Source organism: Gopherus flavomarginatus, unplaced genomic scaffold (assembly GCF_025201925.1).
Source record: "Gopherus flavomarginatus isolate rGopFla2 unplaced genomic scaffold, rGopFla2.mat.asm mat_scaffold_34_arrow_ctg1, whole genome shotgun sequence".
NCBI lineage: Eukaryota > Metazoa > Chordata > Testudines > Testudinidae > Gopherus > Gopherus flavomarginatus.
Genome location: NW_026115061.1, coordinates 4,988,841 through 5,007,676, shown reverse-complemented (window position 1 = coordinate 5,007,676; position 18,836 = coordinate 4,988,841). Strand labels below are relative to the sequence as shown.

Here is an 18,836-nt window from a genome sequence, read left to right as displayed (position 1 = left end):
GAAGATGATGCAAAAATCACTATGTGGGAATTAGCAAATGTGATTTTTAAAAAAAAATTCGTTTTGGCCAACCCTAGTCAAGGGATTTATTACAATTCTCTCATGTGCATTTTCTGATGTCTAATGAACCTTGAGCGCTGATTGAAGCTTTTCTGAATTCACAGCATGTGTAGGGCATCTTCTTTGTGTGGATTCTACGGCGTCTCCCTTGGGTAGATTCTACGATGCGTGATCAGGGTAGAGCTCCGATTGAAGCTTTCCCACACTCAGTGCACGTGTATGGCGTCTCTCGTGTGTGGATTCTCCGATGTCCGATAAGGTGTGAGCTCCAACTAAAGCTTTTTCCACACTCAGCGCACGTGTAGGGCGTCTCTCCTGTGTGGATTCTACGATGTGTGTTCAGGGTAGAGCTCCGATAGAAGCTTTTCCCACACTCGTGGCATGTGTAGCGTGTCTCTTCCAAGTTGATTCTCTCGCTTGTTACAAGGTCTGAGAGGCTACTAAAGTTTCCCTCAGGCCTCCCCTGAGTTTCACAGGCTTTTGGTTTTTCTGGGAGTGCACAACTCCTGGAAACACTCCCTTTGGATCTTCCTGATAAAGTTCCATTTCGTTCCCCTTGCTCAGCATCTTCCTGATGGGGTTTCTCCTCCTCATTCTGACTCACCATCCCATCACCTGATGAGAGATAGAGAGAGAATCCAGACATAGGTCACTACCTGCACCGGAAAGAAAGAAAATCTCAGAGAGAGGAATGGAAAAAGGGATGAACAATCCAAAATATGTGTGGGAGAGATCAAACCTATCAGAATCTGATTTTCCCCAAAATCTTCCCCAGAGGAGAGAGGAAGGGATCAGATTTGGTCTGCATCTCACGAGAACACTCAGAGGAAAGCGAGATCGGGGAGCGACCTGCTGCCAGTTGTCAGTCAGAATAGGAGGGAAGCCATGAGTCACATCTGCCATAATGATTCTACATCTGCAGGGAACAATCCTGAACTTGGAGAGCTCATAGGGTCTTTGTACCGCATCCCAAATGTTTCCTGCATTCCCATACAGTTGTTGAGTTCGTTTAACTAAGTCCTCACCTGTGCAGGCAGCTCTTGGAAGAACTTCTTTCTCAGAGCCCTGGAGGTCTGGGACCCACGGCTCTTCCCCTCGTTCCACCTGGGAGATCACATCAGGTTTGGAAACTGGAAACCCTACTGCAGGCAAAGAAAACCAGGGAGGTCAGTGGAATTTGTGGGATACTTGTCACAAAGAACAGTCCATGGTTTTAACCCCCAACTCATTGTTAAGCAGTAACATCCCAAGGTCAGCTTCCTTGGCTCAAAGTGGAAGGAGAGTCATTATGATTATAAATCATATTCATTACATTAGTGCTAAGGAGCAACTAACAGTGGGTCCCCATTGTGCTAGGACAAGTACAAACACAGAATAGCAGATGGCCCATGCCCTGAAGAATTTACAATCTAAATACACAAGACGGACATAGAATGGGGGAAAGGACAGAACCCACTGTTAGAATAGAGATATTCAGGCCTGCCTGTAAAGCCTATAGTTTAAGAACTTAGGGGTATTTCTATCACTTAGCTACTTACAAGAGTATGAAAAAAAAGAATCAAAATCACTGCCTGTATTTGTAAGGGCCTTCTCTTACCGTGACAGTCTGAGGCCTTGTCCTGAGGCTAAGGCCTTTGGCTAAGCAGCAGGGGCAGCCATAAGCTGGGAAGCAAAGGGTCACATCCTCACATCCCAAACCAGTCACATTGAAATAAGGTGCTATTGGGCTGTTAGGAAGATGATCCTGTCCTGATAGTGCCCAGCACTACCAGATAAAGAAACAGATCTTAAGATGGTTAAAGAAAACTTAGTTTGATAGCAGCCTGTTTGGCAAGAAATCACTATTCAATGCTTGTGGTTGTGAAACCCTCATTTTTGTATTCTTTTATCTTTATGGCCACCACTTTACAATGTTAATCAGTCTGGTTTTCTAATTGTTTTTCTCTGCTGTATAATTAATTTTGCTAGGTGTAAGTTAAGTAGGGTAGTGGGATACAGTTGGTTAGAGAATTATGTTTCGATGTGTTAGGATTGGTTAATTAAATTTCAGTACAATGATTGGTTAAGCAAAGGTATAGCTGAGAATATTAGTATATAAACTGAGTCTAACAGGAGGGGGAACAGGAACAGGGAAACAGGGTAAATGCTCTGCGGCATCAGAGCTCATAAACTCATAGATTCTAGGGTCAGAAGGGACCAATGTGATCATCTAGTCCGACCCCCTGCACAAAGCAGGCCAGAGAACCCTATCCATCCACTTCTATAACAAACCCTTAACCTATGTCTGAGTTATTGAAGTATTCAAGTTGTGGTTTGAAGACCTCAAGCCGCAGAGAATCCACTAAAAAGTGACCCATGCCCCAGGCTGCAGAGGAAGGTGAAAAACCTCCAGGGCCTCTGCCAATCTGCCCTGGAGGAAAATTCCTTCCCGACCCCAAATATGGTGATCAGCTAAACCCTGAGCATGTGGGCAAGACTCACCAGCCAGCACTTAGAAAAGAATTCTCTGCAGTAACTCAGATCCCATCCCATCCAACACCCCATCACCGACCACTGGGCATATTTATCTGCTGATAATCAAAGATCAATTGCCAAAATTAGGCTCTCCCATCATACCATCCCTTCCATAAACTTATCAAGCTTAATCTTAAAGCCAGATTGTCTTTTGCCCCCACTACTCCTCTTTGAAGGCTATTCCAGAACTTCACTCTTCTAACGGCTAGAAACCTTCGTCTAATTTCAAGTCTAAACTTCCTAGTGTCCAGTTTATACCCATTTGTTCTTGTATCCACATTGGTACTAAGCTTAAATAGACTCATAGACTCATAGGTCAGAAGGGACCAATCTGATCATCTAGTCTGACCTCCTGCACAAGGCAGGCCACAGAACCCCACCCATCCAATTTTATAACAACCCTTATCCCAGGACCGAGTTATTGACATCCTCAAAAATGGTTTGAAGACCTCAAGCTGCAGAGAAACCACCAGCAAGCGACCCGTGCCCTACGCTGCAGGGGAAGGCGAAAAACCTCCAGGGCATCTGCCAATCCGCCCTGGAGGAAAATTCCTTCCCGACCCCAAATATGGCGATCAGCTAAACCCTGAGCATGTGGGCAAAAATAATTCCTCTCCCTCCCTAATATTAATCCCTCTGATATATTTATAAAGAGCAAGCATATCCCCCCTTAGCCTTCTTTTGGCTAGACTAAACAAGCCAAGCTCTTTGAGTCTCCTTTCATATGACAGGTTTTCCATTCCTCGGATCATCCTAGTAGCCCGTCTCTGAACCTGTTCCAGTTTGAATTCATCCTTCTTAAACATGGGAGACCAGAACTGCACACAGTATTCCAGGTGGGGTCTCACCAGTGCCTTATATAACGGTACTAACACCCCCTTACCTTTGCTGGAAATACCTCGCCTGATGCATCCTAAAACTGCATTAGCTTTTTTAACGGCCATATCACATTGGCGGCTCATAGTCATCCTGTGATCTACCAATACCCCAAGGTCCTTCTCCTCCTCTGTTGCTTCCAACTGATACGTCCCCAATGTATATCTAAACTTCTTATTATTAATCCCTAAGTGCATGACCTTGCACTTTTCACTATTAAATTTCATCCTATTACTATTACTCCAGTTTACAAGGTCATTCAGATCTTCCTGTAGGATATCCCGGTCCTTCTCCTTGTTAGCAAAACCCCCCAGCTTTGTGTCATCCGCGAACTTTATTAGCACATTTCCACTTTTTTGCCAAGGTCAGTAATAAAAAGGTTAAATAAGATTGGTCCCAAAACCGATCCTTGAGGAACTCCACTAGTAACCTCCTTCCAGCTGGTAAGGGGGACACAGGGAAAATGCTCTGCGGTGTCAGAGCGGACAAGAGGGATACGCCACCAAGACCCCAGGCCCGCTGAATCCTCTGGCCAGCCCTGGGTGACAGTCACTCTCTTGTCTCTGTCGGGTATTCGATTGATGTAGGTTACTCCCAGCCAGTCCTAAATGACCCATTCATATCACCCCATGACAGCTACGTGACAAAACACCTCACGTCTCCTGCTCTTTATAATCATAGCAATACCAATCACAGCAGAAAACTGAGGTGCGTATTGGCATCATACAAGTATCACCAAAAGTTCCACCTCTATCTCAGACACACTGCTCACAGCCCCTGGAGAGAAAGCAAAGCACAGGAACTGGACGTTAGTCCAGCAAACACAGTGGAGGACAAGCTGCAATCCTCACACACTGGTCAAAAAGGAGAGGCATGTGGGTCCCTATCCATAGTGAGGGGCTGGTTAGAGGCCTGATACCTGAGGGGCCATTCCTTGAGCAGACCATGGAGGCAGGTCAAAGGCTTAGCTACCCCTGGACTGTGACATTGCAAAAGCACATTTTGGGGCATTAGGAAATCTAGTCACTCAGGTGAAATGGGAGGGAGAATTAAACTCCCTCAGTGTGAGGAGAAGGCTGGGGAATTAAACGCTAACATTCAGGAGCAACAGCCTCTAATTCTTCTGGGAAAGGAGAATGTATGAAACAAGAACTGGGCTACGCAACCTCAGGAGGGACAGGCTCAAAGATCCAAGGAGCCTGGAGGGAAGACAGCTTGTGGCTGCTGCAGATGGGGAGAGGGGGGATAAGGCTCTCTCCAAACTCTCACTCTTCTTGACTCTGCCCTGATTTTAGGATTTATGACCTAGTCTCATGTCTTGTGGGCAATTTTATACTTGTAGAGGTAAGATGCCATGATCAGAGTATTGCTTATTAGCTTGGAACATGTGTGGAGGCAAAGAGGTGAGCATAAAGAAATGGGTTATTAAGGACAGGTCGACACTACAGCCGGGATTGACGCTCTGAGATCGATCGAGCCGTGGTCGATTTAGTGATACGATTTAGTAAACGTAGCCTAAGCATGCTACAGTTCAGGGCCTTATATTAAGTTGAGGCTTTGCGAGAGTGGTTATGCTGAAGTCTAAGATTTACCTGAGGTTTGGGTAGGGATTCAGGGTTAAACGTCTGGGATCCCCCACAGCTCTAGATCCCCAAACCTCTCCTCCCTCCCAATGACCCACCCAGCCCACTTCCTGGGTGCCCTTCCTCCACACTCCCCTCCGCTTCTTCCCATTACTCGCAGCCGGCACCACCTCCCGGCGCCTTGGGAGCTTCTTGTGTTGCCTCCTCATCCCTCATTACCTCCTCCCTCCCTGCTGCCTGCTAGTGTATGGGAGATAAGGAAAAAAAAGGGGGCAAAGAAACTTGTCAAAACTTGGGTGATGAATAAAGGTATAAAGTTATTACTGCTCAGGTTCTTTAGAGACCCCGCAGCTTCTAATAACACAGGGGACAGGACTCCTTACCCACCGAGGTCACCGTCTCATAGTTCTCCTGCATGACATCTCTGTAGAGGGCTCTCTGAACAGGGTCCAGAAGAGCCCATTCCTCCCTAGTGAAATACACAGCCACCTCCTCGAAAGTCACCGGATCCTGAAAAAGAACGAGTCCAACACTCAGTACCTGCTGCCCCACTCACAACCCCACGATTCACAGAACAGCAGCACCAGGGAAATGGAAGCTCCAGGAGGCACATGTTAACAGAGTCCCACCTCACCTTGCCTAGAGCAGCCAGGAGGAAGAGAGAACCTTTGTGTCTCCCAGCTGACGGACGGAAGCAGGGTCATCACATTTATCACACAGCTACTAGCCAGAGCTTAATATAGGAGATGGGGCTGTCTCTGGACCCTGCTGGTAGCTCCCTGGTAGGAATCCCAACACTCTCCAAATAAAATATATGGAAGAAAGGGGAAGTCAATAGTAAAGAATAGAAGTTCGAAGGTCAGAATTGTAGAAAGTTGGCAAGGAAAGCTATCAGAAATCAATGATCAACCAATGAAAATAAGAAGGAAGTTTTTAAAAGGACAAAATTAATCCTAACAATGGTCCAGATAACTAGAGTTTTGAAAGACCTGCTGGAGGAGCGTGGTGGACTGTTAATGTTGATTTTAATTAGGACTTGGAACACTTGGGAAATTCCAGAAGACTGGAATAAAGTTAATGCTGTGCCAATATTTAAAAAGTATAAAAGAGATGACGCAGCTAATTACAAGTGTGTCAGTCTGAAATCAATACTGGGCAAGAGAATGGAGCAGCCGATACTGGATTTCATTAAGAAAGAAAGGCGAGTAATATAATTAGTACCCATTAAAAAGGTTTAGACACAATAGATCCTATCAAACTAACTGGATAACCTTATTGGATGAGATCAAAAGTTTATTTGCAGCTAATAGTCCTGATGTAATATATGTAGGCACATGAGTTGGTTCAGAAAAAACCTAGTGATGGTGATATCCTGAGGAAAAGATCTCATGCGTCTTTAGATTACATTGATTTGTAATCTGGGAATATATACACTAAAATGTCTAAATTGTAGCCCTACGGCAATTGCCTGGTGTCACTACAGGGCAGAATTAAGGTTGGCCTTAGTTGTGAATTTCCATCCCCTAACATATTGCAATTGCTGTTAAGTGGGTTTGTCAAAATTCATTTTGTCTCTCTTTCTTTCTTTTAATTTCAATAGATAGCGATATTTATTTTTAAGCCCTGTTTTCAATGTTTACAATTTCAATGTTCAGAGCTGTGGAAAGTTAGGGGGGTCATCAGACAACAATTATTTAATAAGAGTAACTGCTGAGATTCCAAAAGCCAAATCAGATAACCGTTCAAAGAGAAATTGTCAATGTCACACCCAAAATATACAGTGTAAATATCGTTAAATCAAACTCCACTCTCTCCAGAAGCATTTCTGTATATTACCTATAAAAAAAATTTTTCATTTGTCTGTGTACTGTGAAATCAACATTTACTGCAATTTATTCATAAAAATCTAATCATGTCAAGCATAATTTTAAATAATGAAGTACTTGAATTCTTTCACTTCCTAGACTGGAATGTTTCATTTCAGGATAATTACTCTCTCCCTGTGATGTATTTTACTCTCAGTACTGTAACCCTCTTGTGATGCAGTTCCTGTCTGGGAGCTCTGCTGAAGCCAGTGGCATTATGATCAGAAGGTGACACACTGACACATGAGCAGACACATATGGGGGAGGGTGGAGGACGAGGTAACAGGAGCCTACCAGGATTGAACATGGCCCTAAGAGCAAATGCCCTCTCAGCCTCTCCTCTCTCCCACCTCCCAGAGTCAGTAACTCGGATAAATCATTCCCTGAAATATAAATAGCCCCGGTTCGAGAGACTGTGATTAACGCAGGTACCTTAGGGGTTGCAGCGCCAACCCCCTGCCTGGATGAGGAGGGTGAACAATTTCAGTAAAAATGGGTTAGGCTGGGAGAGGGCACAGTTGATGTGAGACTGGGAGCCAAGTTGACCAAGAGGCCAGAACTCATGGAGGGTTTAGGAGAAGTCAACAGGACTGGGTAGAGGTATTTCAGTGTATTTTCCCCATTAACCATTCTGCCATGTATTTAATTTAGAAATTTTTCATTCCCATCTAAACAACTTGGAGCTAAGCTGGGTTGATGCATTTCCACTTACAGTGGTACAGTTGTAATTAGGTGCTTAATCAGATGCTCATGCAACACAAAGCAGTCAGTAAAGGGTGTGCTCTCATTCATTACCATGACTGTGTGTTGTGCATCGCTTTTAAAAAAAGATGGTGTGAGCGAGTGTCAAAATTTTAGGCAATAAGAAATGGTAAGTAGGTGTCAGTTCATTTCTCATGTGTTTACCTCATAATTTTAATGTCAGTTTTGAATTGGTATTAATACCGTGTTGTTTTAACAGCAGTAGGGTCCATTTGTATAATTGTTTGCAAGATTTCATTGGATATTGTGAACCAGCCGTCTTCACCATTCATTTTGAGATTCCTAAATACAACCCAGTGCACCTCTCCTGAAAGACTGCAAGCCCTGGCTGCTGACATGTTCCTTAGAGAGCTAACACCTGACGAGCCCATTTGCCCTAAAAAGGTGCATTTGGCTCTTTGACATTGCTTTATCCGCCCCACCAGAAAATGCTAGAGGTAACCAGGAAATTAAAGCCGACCGTCACTAGGTATAGTTCTACCAGCTATGGGCCAACATTCAAATGCTTCTGTTTGTTTATCTTTCATTCAGCTTTGTAATTCTTAGAGCCCATTTAAAAACTGGAAGTGAAATAACCGAAGCAAGTTAAGAAGAGAGCAGCCTCGGGCACAGGTGGAGGTAAAACAATAAATGGAAAGAATTGACCATGTAAAAAGGAACATCGAAACTATCAGAGCCCCAGACCCCCATCCAACTGAACCCACCCCAGCCAGGCATATTAAGCTGGGTCTCTGAAAAATTGCCCAGCCCGTCTGGCAGTGAACGCTGCGTGTTACAGACAGAGCTACAGTGTGTGCGTCTGCTCTGCTGACGTGCTGCTTTGGTACGGAATGCACCACAGCCACAGGGAGCAGAGACATGGACTCCTACAAAACACATTCCCAGATACACCTCCAATGCCGCATCTCCCCCACCTCCCCACTGTCTGCCATCCCCTCCCCTACCTCCACATGGCCATTCTCAGCCTATTGCTAACACTTCCTCCCAGCCTTCAGCACTATAAATAAATAAAACGTGGTGTTACAAAAAGTAGATCGTGCCACAGAAACCTGATCTGGACGTGAGTGAGGTTTTTGATAACAGTTCCACATGAGAAACTATTTGTTAAATTGGAGAAGATTGGGATCAATATGAGAACCGAAAGGTCAACAAAGAATTGGTTCAAGGGGAGTGTACAAGGGAGTCATATTGAACGGTGAGTTGTCAGGCTGGAGGGAGTTACTAGTGGAGTTCCTCAGATCAGCCTTGGGACCAATCTTACGCAACACTTTTATTAGTGATCTTGGCACAAGAAGTGGGACGGGGACACAAAGCCGAGAAGGATTGCCAATATGGAGGAATACAGGAAAATCATACAAGAAAATCTGCATGTCCTTGAAAGCTGGAGTAATAGAAATGGGATGAAAATGAATAGTGCACAAATTCTAGTTGTTAGTCCCCAAGTGTATAATTTTGCAATAAACTGGGGATTTATCGATTGGAAGTGACAGAGGACTGGTTGATCAAAGGATAATTATGAGCTGCCAATGTGATGCAGTCATGAAATAGGTTAATGCAGTCCTAGGATACATCAGGTGAGGTATTTCCAGCAGACACATGAAAGGGTTAGTACTGTTATAAAAGGCACTGATGAGACCTCATCTGAAATACACCTCTACCTTCTGCCATTAAAGTCTGTGAGTCTATAAACTGTGCTTTGTGTTGCAGACACTGATGGAGATCAGGGCCCCATCGTGCAGCACATGGCAGAGAACCTGACTGAGATCAGCACCCTCATTCTGCTGGGCACTGCACAGACAGAGAGGGACAGTCCTTGCCCCAAAGAGATCACAATCCAAGGAGACAATGGGTAGGAGGAAAACAGAGAGGGGCTGTGACTTCCCCAAGGTCACCAAGCAGGTCAGGGACAGAGCCAGGAACAGACCCCGTTAACGCCAGAGCCACATCACCCGCAGCTTGGAAAGGTCCCCACACCGCATTGTATTAGGCTGCAGGAAGAGATGGTTTGTCCACGGATGCACAGGCTGTCTTGGCAGGGCAGCTCAGCTGCAGTCCCTGCACACAGCTGGGTGTGTGTGTCATGAGTCAGGAGAAGTCAGTGTCCAGTCCTGTGGGGCTGTGCTCCTGGCTCATACCTCCAGCACTCACTGCTGCCCCTCCCTTACCAGCTGCACTGGTCAGCCAGCCCCAGGCCTCTGTGAGGTCACTGCCCCTCCCATCCCACCACTTCAAACCTTCAAACAGGGACATGGTGCACCAGTGCCAGAGTGCACTAGTGTAAAGTCTGTCTGTACTAAGGGTTTGCACCAGTGCCTAAAACAACAGTATGGCAGAGACCTTCAGTGCCCAGAACAGCAGGACGGTGGCACTAGAACTGGGATCTAGTTTTAGCTCTGTCATAAACCTTGCGCACATCAATGTTTCTCCTCCCAGGTTTAGTCTCTTTACCCAGCTGCCCACTCACTGGGGTCGCCTCTCTCTCCACAGCTGCTCACCACTAAAATCTGTGTGGGTGTCACCAGAGCTGAGGTACTTCAGCTCTGGAATAGTCTTACAAGGGGGGCTGTGGATTCTCTTTTCCTGCAAGTTTTTAAGAACAGGTAGGACAAACCTCTGTCACAGATAATCTAAATATACTTGGCCCTGCCTCGGCAGAGAGAGCTGGACTTGATGACATCTTGAGGTCCTATCTAGCCCTACATTTCAAGGATGCTATGCGATATATACATATAAAACAACATACAGAGAAAAACCACACAACAACATGATGTCAAGCCATTCAAAAAAGAACAACAAAACAAAAAACTACATTGTACAGCATAAAATGACACAATACTAAGGAGAAGAAAGCAACACAATGCAAACTAACACACCTTAGGGCAAAAGTACACAATGCAAAATAGCTCAACTCAAACCAACACAACATAGACACCAAACAAGCTGAGGCAAAACAACGCACCATAAAACTATGCAACACAACATGGTGCAATCACAGTTCCAAAATGCAACATGCAAAACAGCTCAGCGTAGAAGAGGACACAGCACAAAAGAGAATTATTTCAATGCAGGCCTGGAAGGGATCTTGAGAGGTCGTCTACTCCAGCCTCCTGTGCTGAGGCAGAACCAAGTATCCCTAGACATTCCCAGACTGGTGTATCTCTAACCTGGTCTTAAAAACCTCCAGTGAAGGGAATTCCACAGTCTCCCTTGGAAGTCAATGCAAGGCAGATACAGGCCAGAACAACGCTGAACACACACGCTGGGCTTGTGGATAAGGGGAGAGGCAAGAACTGAAACAATCTGGGTTCAGTTCCCAGTTTTGCCACAAGTTCTCCATGCAAACTTGAGCAAATTACTTTAGCTCTCTGAGCTTCAGTTTCCCCATCTGTAAAATGGAGAGTCGCCTCCCACCATTGGCCTATTTAGCCTTTGAGCTTTTTGGGGTAAGACCTCTCTGTCCCTGTGGGCATGTCGACACTGCAGTCAGAAACCGGTGGCTGGCCTGTGCCCGTTGACTTGGGCTCACAGGGCTCAGGCTGCAGGGCTGTTTAACTGCGGTGTCGATGTTCTGGCTGGGGCTGCAGACCAAGGTCTGGCACCCTCCCACTTCGCAGGGTCCTACAGCCTGGCTCCAGCCTGAGCCCAGACATCTACACTGCAATTAAACAACCCCTTCGCCTGAGCCGTGTGAGCCTGAGTCAGTGGGCAAGGGCCAGTGGGGGGTTTTAATGGCAATGTAGAGATACCCTTGGTGTCTTTTCCGCACGTATCACAATGGGGACCCTGATCTTGGTCAGTGTCTGTGTAGAGCCCTGCACAACAGGAAGCCTGATCTCAGTTGGGGACTCTGCAGCTCCCAGCATTACAGGATCCCTGATTTTGTTCAGGGCCCCTGCAGCAATTGGCAAAATGTGGGGACAGGATCTCTGTCAGGGTCTCTGGGTAGTGTGGCACTGGGCGTAAGGAGCCAGAGGGGTGCTGGGCAGGGGTGTGTGTGTGGGGGTCTCTGGGTGGTGTGGCACTGGGTGTAGGGAACCAGAGGGGTGCTGGGCAGGGGTGTGTGTGTGTGGGTCTCTGGATGGTGTGGCACTGGGCGTAGGGAGTCAGAGGGGTGCTGGGCAGGGGTGTTTGTGGGGGGGTCTCTGGATGGTGTGGCACTGGGCGTAGGGAGTCAGAGGGGTGCTGGGCAGGAGTGTGTGGAGGGGTCTCTGGGTAGTGTGGCTCTGGGCGTAGGGAGCCAGATGGGTGCTGGGCAGGGGTGTGTGTGGGGGGGTCTCTGGGTGGTGTGGCACTGGGTGTAGGGAACCAGAGGGGTGCTGGGCAGGGGTGTGTGTGGGGGGGTCTCTGGATGGTGTGGCACTGGGCGTAGGGAGTCAGAGGGGTGCTGGGCAGGAGTGTGGGGGGGTCTCTGGGTGGTGTGGTACTGGGCGTAGTGAGTCAGAGGGGTGCTGGGCAGGAGTGTGTGGAGGGGTCTCTGGGTGGTGTGGCACTGGGCGTAGGGAGCCAGAGGGGTGCTGGGCAGGGGGGTAGCATGGTGCAGCATGGGCCCACACCGAAGGGGAAGAAGCAGGATGGCAGCACAGGGCGGGGCTGGACAGTGCCCGTCTGGCAGCTCCCGGGTTGTAAACAGTGCCCTTGTACTGGGCTGGGTGTTTGAGTGAGGGGTGCAGGCTCTGACCTGGGGTATAGCAGGGGGTGCAGACACGTGGGCTCTGGGAGGGAGTTAGCAACTCAGCACGTTGTGTAAGAGAAAGAAGCTGCAGTGATTTCATATAGACATAGAAACTGACAGAGACACTTTTCCAAAGTCAAAGCGCGAGAGGCAGAGTTTGAGGGAGGGAGGGGGCGTCTGTACAATATTTCACTGCATTCAGCTTCGTGGCTGGAGCAATAACAGCCCCGCAACACGTGTGTGAGACAGGGAGGAGCTGCGGTGTCTAAGCTTTGACAATGTAGGAATTGGGAGGTCTGTGCCTTTAAGACCCAGCCCCAGGAACCCGCCCCCTGCTCCGGGGCTGACATGCAGCCTCCTGGGAGCAGAACGAAAACAGCCTCTGCCCCCCCCCACAGCCCCCGACACCCCCAGATTTTCGAGCACAGCGGATGGCTCATCCCCAGGGGTCGCTGTTCCCCCCTCTTCCCCTCCTTAAACGGGGGGTTTGTCCCCGCACAGGGTCTGGCAGCGTCTCCCCCCCCGGGCTTAACCCCGGCTACCACCCCCCACCCCCGATTTTCCCCCTTCAGCCCCCTCCCGCCGCTACCTACAGCAGTTTGATCCCCCCTGGCCAGTAAATTTTTGCCCCCTGCTCAGACCCTGGCAGCCCCCCCCGCTGCGATTTGCCCCCCTTGGTGCTTTTAAACCCCCCCAAAGAGGAGGCAGCAAATTGTACGCAGAAGTGAGGGCAGAGAGAGGGCAGCGGCGACAGCAAAGGTTACTGCGCATGCTCAGTTCATCTGCGCATGCTCGGTGCAGCCAAAGTCGCGAATCTGGAGCGGTCACTGTTTCCGTCGTACTCCGGGCGGAGCAGGAGGGTTTGTGCCGGTGAGACCCGGTAACCGCCCGCGCCCGGCCCGGGCTCTGCCCCCCCGCTGCGGAGCTGCAGCTCCAGGTCCCGGAGCGAGCCCCGGGGGGGGCCGGGCGGTGACTCTGCCCCAGTGTCCGGGGGGGACCCGGCATCCCGCAGCGCCGGGATCTGCTCCCGGGGGGGCAGCGTCCGCGGGGGGCTCGGAGCTGCTGTCCCCGCAGGAGCCCAGCGCCCCCCGGCCCGTCCAGGCTCTGCCCTGGGGCCCCGCGGGGGAGGGGCCCGGCCCCACTGGGGTCCCTGCGTGGGGCCGGGGGGGCTGGGAAAGGGGCGGGTGGGAAATGTCTGTGCAGCTGGGACATGGCGGGGGGGAAGAGCAGGTGGCCCCCGAGGAGCGGGGAGAGAAAGGGGGGGGACTGAGATCCCCTCGGATTTACCGCTGCCCCCCCCGTGGGGACCCCCCCTCCCGTCCTGCCCCATTTCTCCCTAGAGAGCAACGAGCAGCACCCAGAGTGACCCCCCTTCCTCCAAACCCCTGAGAAGTTCCCTGTTCCCCTCCCCCCCATTGTGCCCCATTTTCTCTCCCCTTGGCCAATGGCCAGTTCAGATCTCAGGTTTGGGGTGTTTCCCCCTGTTTTCACCTGCAGGGATTTGTCCTTGTGTGGGTGGGAAATGGTTCCCCCGAGTGATTTCTGAACTGGGCAGAGGCTGAGGGGGCCCTGAGACAGGGACACCTCTGAGCTGGGCTGGAGGGACCACTCTCTGCTGGCAACAGGGCGTGGGAAGGGCCAGGAAGGGGAGGGAGGAGCAAGTGTCCCCCATGGGGATGGCCCAGCCCCAGGTTTCCTAGGCCAGCTACTCCTCCCCCCCATCACCTGCTAGTCACATTCCCAGACTCCATTGCCAGCCCCTCCCCACAGCCAGCGACCTTCTGACTCCAGCCCCGCTCCTTTCCCCTGTGAAAAGACATCACCCAGGGCTCCCTCCTGGCTCTGTGAGTGTGAGGCAAGATGAATCCATCCCATTCTGTTCTTGATTCAATATCCCTGTATAATCTCCTCTAATTTTCCCTCTTTTCTCTTGAACTGTTGAATCGACACATAAAATCTCCCCACATGTTGATGCTTGTCCATTATATTGGCAAATATTTAGTTTGTGCCCCATTTTCTTCTCAGTTCTGAAATACTGATAGCAAATTCTCAAAAATCTTCCTGCTTTTTTCTCTAGGTGTGTAACTGAGATCAGGGCTCTTATTGTACTGATCGTGGCTCTGTTCTGACAGCTGCTGCAGAAACCCCAACTGAGATCTGGGCCCTGCTTTGCCAGGCACTCAAGAGACCCCAGGTGAGATCAGACCCCACTGTTGTGCCAGGTAAAACTGAGACCTGTGCTGAGATCATGGCCCCCCTTGTGCCAGGCAGCGCACAACTGTGACCCAAACTGCTGCCTCCATTGTTCTGGGCACTTCAGAGACCTCGACTGAGATCTGTGTCCCCGTTGGGTCTGGCATTGCACTGACCCTAACAAAGATCACACCCCACCACTGTGCTGTGCACTGCGCAGACCCTGACAGAGATCCTGCCCCCACATTTTGCCAGTTGCTGCAGGGGCCCTAAACAAAATCAGGGATCCTGTAATGCCAGGAGTTGCAGAGTCCCCAGCTAAGATTAGGCTTCCAGTTGTGCAGGGCTCTGCACAGACACTGACCAAAATCAGAGTCCTCATTCTGACAGGTGCAGAAAAGACACCAAGGGTATCGCTACCCTGCTGTCAAATCCCCAGCTGGCTCATGCCAGCTGACTCAGGCCCACAGGGCTCAGTTAAAGAGGCTGTTTAATTTCAGTGTAGATGTCTGGGCTCGGGTTGGAGCCAGGCTGTAGGAACCTGCAAGGTGGGAGGGTGCCAGACCTTGGGCTGCAGCCCCAGCCAGAACATCGACACCGCAATTAAACAGCCCCACAGCCTGAGCCGTGTGAGCCCAAGTCAGCGGGCACAGGCCAGCCGCCGGTGTCTGACTGCAGTGTCGACATACCCACAGGGACAGAGAGGCCTTGTCACAAAAGGCACAAACACTAAATAGGCCAATGGTGGGAGGCGACTCTCCATTTTACAGATGGGGAAACTGAAGCTAAGAGAGCTGAAATAATTTGCTCAAGTTTGCGTGGAGAATTTGTGGCAAAACTGGGAACTGAACCCAGATTGTTTCAGTTCTTGCCTCTCCCCTTATTCACAAGCCCAGCGTGTGTGTGTACAGCGTTGTTTTGGTCTGTGTTTGCCTTGCGTTGGCTGGGGGGGGCCCTGAGACAGGGACACCTCTGGGCTGGGCTGGGGGGCCCCTCTCTGCTGGCAACAGGGCATGGGAAGGGCGAGGAAGGGGAGGGAGGAGCAAGTGTCCCCCATGGAGACGGCCCAGCCCTAGGTTTCCCAGTCCAGTTACTTTCCCCTCCTCCACCTGCCCAACCCAGCAGCCCCCCCCACCTGCTAGTCAAATTCCTAAACCCCACTTCTAGCCCCTCCCCATAGCCAGTGACCTTCTGACTCCAGCCCTGCTCCTTTCCCCTGTGAAAGCCGCACCACCCGGGGCTCTGCTGGCCATGTGAATGTGTGACAAGATGAATCCGTCCTATTCTGTTGTTGATTAAATAACCTTGTATAAACCCCTCCAATTTCCCCTCTTTTCTCTTGAACTGTTGAACGGTGACATAAAATCTCCCCACATGTTGGTGTTTTTCTCTTATATTGGCAAATATTTAGTTTGTGCCCCATTTTCTCCTCAGTTCTGAAATACTGATCTCAAATTCTTGAAAATCTTCCCACTTTTCTCTCCAGGTGTGTGACTGAGATCAGGGCTCTTATCGTACAGAGCGTGTCTCAGCCCTGGCCTGAGATCAGGTCCCTCAGTGCCGTGCCCTGCACAAACCTTGACCAAGTTTGGGGCCCTGGTGGTGCCAAGAACTGCACAGACCCCTACAGAGAGCAGGGACCTTGTTGTGCCGGGTGCTACAGTGACCCTGACTGAGCTCCGGGCCCCTGTTGTGCCAGGCCCTGCATCAACACCATGTGAAATCAGGCTCCCATTGTGCCAGGCGCTGCAGAGACAGCAAACAAAATCAGGGACCTTGTTCCTGGAGCTGCAGAGACCCTAAGTGAGATCTGGGCCCTGTTCTGCCAGGTGCTGCAGAGACCCCAACAGAGGTCAGACCCCACTGTTGTGACAGGTGCTGTGGAGACCCCAAGTGAGATCTGCGCCTCTGTTGTGCTGGGCACTGCAGGCCCCCCATTGTGCCAGGTAAAACTGAGACCTGAACTGAGATCACTGCCCCCCCTTGTGCTGGGCAGCGCACAACTGGCCCAGATTTCTGCCTCCATTGTGCTGGGCACTTCAGAGACCTCGACTGAGATCTGTGTCCCCGTTGGGCCTGGCACTGCACTGACCCTGACCCAGATCATGCCCCACCACTGTACTGGGCACTGCACAGACCCTGACAGATCCTGCCTCCACATTTTGCCAGATGCTGCAGGGACCCTAAACAAAATCAGGGATCCTGTGATGCTGGGAGTTGCAGAGTTCCCGACTGAGGTCAGGCCCCTTGTTGTGCAGGGCTTCTGCACAGACACCAAGATCAGGGTTCCCATTGTGACTGGTGCTGAAAAGACAGCAAGGGTATCTCTACCCTGCTGTTAAAACCCCCCCAGCTGGCTCATGCCAGGTGACTCAGGCTCATGGGGCTCAGGCAAAGGGGCTGTTTAATTGCAGTGTAGATGTCTGGGCTCAGGCTGGAGCCAGGCTGTAGGACCCTGTGAGGTGGGAGGGTGCCAGACCTTGGGCTGCAGCCCCAGCCGGAACATGGACACCACAATTAAACAGCCCCACAGCCTGAGCCGTGTGAGCCCAAGTTAGCTGGCACACGCCAGCGGCTGGTGTCTAACAAGTTTGCATGGAGAATTTGGGGCAAAACTGGGAACTGAATCCAAATTGTTTCAATTCTTACCACTCCCCTTAACCAAAAGCCCGTTGGCTTACAAGGGAGGCTGTGGAATTTCCTTCACTGGAGGTTTTTAAGACCAGTTTAGAGATACACCAGTCTGGGAATGTCTAGGGATACTTGGTTCTGCCTCAGCACGGGAGGCTGGAGTAGACGCCTTCTCAAGATCCCTTCCAGGCCTGCATTGAAATAATTCTCTTTTGTGCTGTGTCCTGTTCTACGCTGAGCTGTTTTGCATGGTGCCATTTGGAACTGTGATCGCACCATGTTGTGTAGCAGTTTTATGGTGCATTGTTTTGCCCCATCTTGTTTGATGCCTGTGCTGTGTTGGTTTGAGTTGAGCTATTTTCCATTGTGTTTTTTTGTCCTAGGATGTCGTCGTTTGCATCGTGTTGCTTTCTTTTCCTTTGTATTGTCATTTTATGCTGTTGAGTGTAGGCTGTGTTTTTTTTTCCCCCCCTGAATTGCCTGACATTATGTTGTGTTGGGTTTTATTCTGTATGTTGTGTTTTTATATGTATATATTGCATAGCATCCTAGAAATGTAGTGCTGGACAGGACCTCAAGATGTCATCAAGTCCAGCAGTCTCTGCTGAAGCAGAACCAAGTGTATGTAGATTATCTCTGACAGAGGTTTGTCCTACTTGTTCTTAAAAACTTCCAGGGAAAGAGACTCCACAGCCCCCGTTGTAAGACTGTTCCAGAGGTGAACTACCTCAGCTCTGGTGACACCCACACAGATTTTAGTGGTGAGCAGCTCTGGAGAGAGAGGAGACCCTAGTGAGTGGGCAACTGGGTAAAAAGAGTAAAGTTGGGAGGAGAAACATTGACATGTCCAAGGTCAGCCAGGCTGTCTGTGGTCGAGCTAGAAATAGGTTATAGTGCCATCATACTGCTGTTTCTGAAGGTCTCTGCCACACTGATGTTTTAGACACTTGTGCAAACCCTTAGTACAGACAGAATTTACACTAGTGCACTGTGATTGGTACTGGTGCACCATGTCCCACTTTGAAGGTTTCAGGTGGTGGGAGCGGTGGGGAGTGACCTCACAGAGGGTAGGATCTGGCTGACTAGTGCAGCTGGTAAGGGAGGGGAAGCAGTGAGTTCTGGAGGTATGATCCAGGAGCACAGCCCCACAGGCCTGGACACTGACTTCTCCTGACCCAGGGGATAGCCCCCCAGCGAGGTGGTTTGTCCATGGATGCACAGGCTGTCTTGGCAGGGCAGCTCAGCTGCAGTCCCTGCACACCTCTTCCTGCAGCCTAATACAGTGTGCTCTGGGGACCTTTCCAAGCTGCGGGTGACAGGGGCTCTGGAGTTAACAGGATCTGTTCCTGGCTCTGTCACTGTCCTGTTTAGTGACCATGGGAAGTCACAGCCCCTCTCTCTGTAACGCTATCTCTAGTGACTTGAGAGCATGAGCACCAGCCTCAAGCAGACTGGTGAAAAGCAGGGCACAAACCCCAAATTGGGTGCGAGGTCCGTATGGAGATTTCAGCAACCAAATATTCAGCGTAAACGCTTCAGGCTCTGTAACAGCATTAACATGGAATCACAGACAGTCCCCTTGGGTGATCCCATATATCTCGCTACGCAGGTGAGCTCAGCTCCCTGACAGATGGTCCCTTACTCCAGGGGTTCTCAACCTTTTTATTTCTGAATCCCCAA

At 49.9% G+C, this 18,836-nt stretch overlaps 1 protein-coding gene across 1 annotated transcript in view; it reads right to left on the bottom strand.

Annotated features, from left to right (window-relative positions):
- Positions 1-232: 232 nt before the first annotated feature.
- Positions 233-18,836, bottom strand: part of LOC127042164 (zinc finger protein 679-like) — a 316,167-nt gene continuing 297,563 nt past the window's right edge. The window contains exons 3-4 of the mRNA XM_050935778.1: positions 1,086-1,202; positions 233-675 (exon numbers count right to left, since the gene is read on the bottom strand). Of these exons, the coding sequence (XP_050791735.1) occupies positions 233-675; positions 1,086-1,202 (560 nt within the window). The remainder of the gene's footprint in view (positions 676-1,085; positions 1,203-18,836) is intronic.